This window comes from Rhagoletis pomonella, unplaced genomic scaffold (assembly GCF_013731165.1).
Source record: "Rhagoletis pomonella isolate Grant_MI unplaced genomic scaffold, Rhpom_1.0 Rhpom_scaffold_00010, whole genome shotgun sequence".
NCBI classification, from domain to species: domain Eukaryota; kingdom Metazoa; phylum Arthropoda; class Insecta; order Diptera; family Tephritidae; genus Rhagoletis; species Rhagoletis pomonella.
Window position 1 is genome coordinate 19,022,410 of NW_023458564.1, and position 4,299 is coordinate 19,026,708.

General features: G+C 34.1%; 1 protein-coding gene across 5 annotated transcripts in view; it reads right to left on the reverse strand.

The window, feature by feature from the left end:
• Positions 1-6: 6 nt before the first annotated feature.
• The window catches only part of LOC118746119 (pyridoxal kinase), a 26,620-nt gene continuing 22,327 nt past the window's right edge, over positions 7-4,299 (reverse strand). For all 5 annotated transcript variants that reach the window (XM_036479902.1, XM_036479901.1, XM_036479899.1 and 2 more), the window contains one exon: positions 7-463. In XM_036479902.1, the coding sequence (XP_036335795.1) occupies positions 216-463 (248 nt within the window). In that variant the 3' untranslated portion in view covers positions 7-215. The remainder of the gene's footprint in view (positions 464-4,299) is intronic.

The window sequence follows — 4,299 nt, forward strand, 5'->3', positions numbered from 1 at the left end:
TTTTTTTATTACACACACCATTACACATTTATTATTGTCCTCAAAAAATGACATTGCAACAATATAAAGTACAAACAATGATAAACAAATGCACATCTATGCATATGCCATAATTATAAGAAATAGCAAATATTTACATATTTTAATAGAAAAACGCCATGACGATTGTATGACTGCACAATTATCGTTGAGCATTCCGTTGACAGTTTGACGGTTTATTTGAATTGTTGGGCCTTCAACACTACCAGTGGGTTTTCAATAACGTTTTTACTTTGTATCAATTTAAGTTCACACTCGTGAGCGGTTACTTTACGTTTTCCAGACAAAACATCCTCTGGCATCGATTCAATTGTGCGCTTTATAACTGCTTGAAGAGAAGCAATTGTCTTTTCAAATGCGCTGCCAAGATCTTTAGTCCCGTAGCTGTGTGCCAAAAAGAGGGAGGCAAAAAGATCACCAGTACCTAAAATGGCAGTAATCATTAAATAAATAAGAACTATAAATTAAGGAATTAACATATACAGGTGTATGTAGTATTCTATATTGTAGACGTAGGGCGCACATTCACCCATAACGCGCATTCGCTGGAAAAAATTTCATAGAGGCTATTGCTCCATCGTATGCAAATTTTTCGGTAAATCTACGAAAATGATAACCCTGAATAAGAATAGCTACGACACACTTCACTTTATAAAAGGCAAAATTTTTCAAATGTTCGTACATCCTATGGCGGTGTTCAGAATTGCATCAAGTCATGGCATCAGTCTCTTTTATGTCTAGACTTGATGGATACGCCTAATTTGCGCAACCGAATTCCAACTCGGTATTCAACCGTGGTTGCGTATATTGGACATTTCAATCAATTATAGTTTAGAAATAAAAGAGACTGATGCTTTGGCTTGATGCATTTCTGAACACACTATATTTAAGAAACACATACACATAATTATATCAGCAGAGTCATAAGCAGGGCTGGCACATTTCAGAAAAAAATTTAAAATATGCGCACTTAAAAAGCACGATAAATTACCAAAATATGCCCCTAAATATCCTAAATCAATTAGTAGGAGATCCGACAAAGGCACGACCTTCACCTATCTGTTTACTTAATGGATGAAATCTTCTTTGTATGAAATTTAACGTGTTAAAAAATCATGGCCAGGATATTTTTAATTAAATATTCAAAAATTATTATTATGTATATGTATATACCAATCGAAAGTATAAAGCCTATAGAACGTGTTAAACAGATGAGTGGAAATGAGTAATATTACCTGCCTGTTCATACCTACCAACACGATAGGTAGGCCAGAAAAAAATAGACAACCCAACGTTTTCACATTCTATAGACTTAATACTTTCGATTGGTATATAATTTGTTCAATAAACAAATGAGTACAAAATTAAGAATTACAGTATAAACAAGTAAAGAAGTATAAGTTCGGGCGAAACCGAACTTTATATACCCGGCGTAGATATCAAATATTGTCGTTCCAACTTTTTTTGAACTACCTTTGCATGATAAGTAGGGGTGCTTAATCGATTTCAAACGTTTTCGATAATATGCAGAGATAGACTTAATGATATAATTGAACCTAGTTAGGTACAAATCGATTAAGTGGTTACCGAGGTACACCTTTGCAGTTTTAAAGTGGGCGGTGTTACGCTCAATTCTTAAAAGTCTATAGGAGTTATTTATTGTTAAGAGATTGTTATAACTATTAACTTGGAGTAAATTAGCATCCCCAGTTATTGAAATATTAGAGTTTTCGTATTTCTGAAATTCACCGTTATACGGGAAGCGAGTGTAATTTTAGTCCGATTTGAACAATTTTCAACAAATTACTTTTCCGTACCAAGGTTATTAAGTGCACCGAGTTTGGTAGAAATTGATAAATCGGTTACCGAGATACACTTTTGTGGTCATAAATGGGCGGCGCCACGCCCAGTATCCAAAAATTTACAATATTCTAATTTCTTAATAGCGGTTATTGTAATCATCGATTTTAAGTGAATTAGCTCAAGCAGTTACTGATTTATCGCAGTTTTCGTGTTTCTGTAAATTACCATATATGGCAGGTGGGCGTGGTTATTGCCCGATTTCAAAGATTTTCAACAGATTTTTTATCTAGACCCTATCCAAGCCTCGTGCAGAGTTTTGTAAGGATTGGTGAAGTGGCTACTGAGGTACGGCAATCATAAGTGGGCGGGGTCACGCCCGTTTTCGAAAAATTTCATAATATTATTTTTTACCACAATTCTACTCCACATACTAATTTTCAACAATTTGCATCTAATATTTACAGAAATATCGCAGTTTTTGTATTTTTCGAAAATACCGTTATATGGAAATGGGCGTGGTTACAGTCCGATTTCGCCCATTTTCAATACCAACCTACCTTGGATAAAGGGCCACCTACATGCCAAATTTCGTTGAGATATCTCAATTTGTCTCGAGTTATCGTGTACACGGACAGCTGGCTAAGTCGACTTCTCTTTTCATTCTGATCATTTTTTGTGTTCATATTCAAAGCATATAGAGGACTTCCAAAAGAAGCTGTAGTATAATTGGTTAATAAACAGATGAACCTTTTCGTTCAGCTTCAATACCTCCGCTCATAAAAGCTTGCGCACCTCTTCGATTTTTCGCAGAAGGAAGTGCCAAAGCAATGACTTCAATTTGGAAAACTTTGTGTGTCGGTAGTTTTAAAAGAGGTGCTTCAGTTGACCAAGGAAAAAAAATTTGCAATCAGTGTTCACTTTTATCTCGCCAAAGGGGCGTACTCCACGGGCACTAAAATTTCAAGTTATTGTTTTGTTATTTTCACCATATTCTGTAAAAGCAAACTGCATTGCAAAATTATAAAAAAGTTAAATATATGACACACTTTTCAATTTAAATTCAATGCAATGTAGAAAAAATATATGGGAACGAATGCAATAGAAAATTTCTTTAGAATTTAAAAAAAATTAATTTTTGGATTAACAAGGACGAATAGGTAATTTTTTAACTGACAAAGTTAGAAGAATGAAACTCGAGGATGTTATCGAGTTTATACAAGTTCTTAACATATATTTTTTTCAAAAACCAATATTGCGAAATTTGAGGATAAAATTTTAAAATGAGATTTTCAATATTTACCAGCCAGAAACTTGAATCTGTTTAAATTCTAGTATTTCCTCATTAATTTTATACCCATACTTCTTCTCTAACCACATTTCTCTGAATTTTTTAAATCATTTTTAAATCACTGACGTCAGAGCGAAAAACTAAAAACGCAATTTACTATATTTGGCCCATGGTTTCGTGAATATATTGATATTTGTGTTTAAAACTTACTATCGCGCGGTGTTATATGTATAATGAGCTAGACATTTACAAAAACATATTAATTGCACAGGCCAACAAAAATGAAAAAAAAAAATGTTGGTGCGACAAATGTTAAAGCTATTTTTGATAGACTTTTTTGTGCTGATTACGAATCCGTAAGTACAAAGGATCGAACACGTACAGGTTTTGAGAAAGTCGAGGTCAAAGTGTCAAAAAATCGGGCTTTTGCAATATTTGAGAAGCTCTAGCAAAGAGAAAAAAGGTGATAGAACCTTCCACTTAGGCTTAGATTAAAGCAAGAACCCTCGACTACTATCCTGCACATTGAATTTATGGTCACTTATAGTCATTTATTGAGCAGTAAAATTTGACTTTTGGCGAAGTTTGAGTCCCTGCCGCAATTAAACAAAAGGTGATAGAACCTTCCACTTAAGCTTAAATTAAGGCTTGAACTTTCGACTACGATCCCTAAAAATACCATCTCTTCGTCTTGACCTAAGATCACTTATAGTCGTTTATTGAACAGCAAAAACTGATTTTGGCAGCATTTTTTTTTCCAATAGCACAATGTGCCAGCATTTTTTTTATTGTTCAACAAATGACTATAAATGGCCATCAAGTAAAGGTGCAGGGATGGTATTTTTAGGGGCAGTAGCGTAGGGTTCTAGCTTTAAGTTAAGCCTAAATGGAAGGTTCTACCACATTTTTACTCTTTGCTCGAGCTTCTCAAATATTGAAAAAACCCGATTTTTTGACACTTTGACCACGATTTTCTCAAAATCTGTACGTGATGGAATTTTTATAATTATGGATTCGTAATCAGCTCAAAAAAGTCTATCAAAAACAGATTTAACATTTGCCGCACCAAAATCAGTGTTGCCCTGTGTATTAAATAAAAAAAGAAATATGGCCAATACTGGTCAAGAAAAGGAGTTTCTGTTATTGCCCTCACGTTCCTAGTATATATG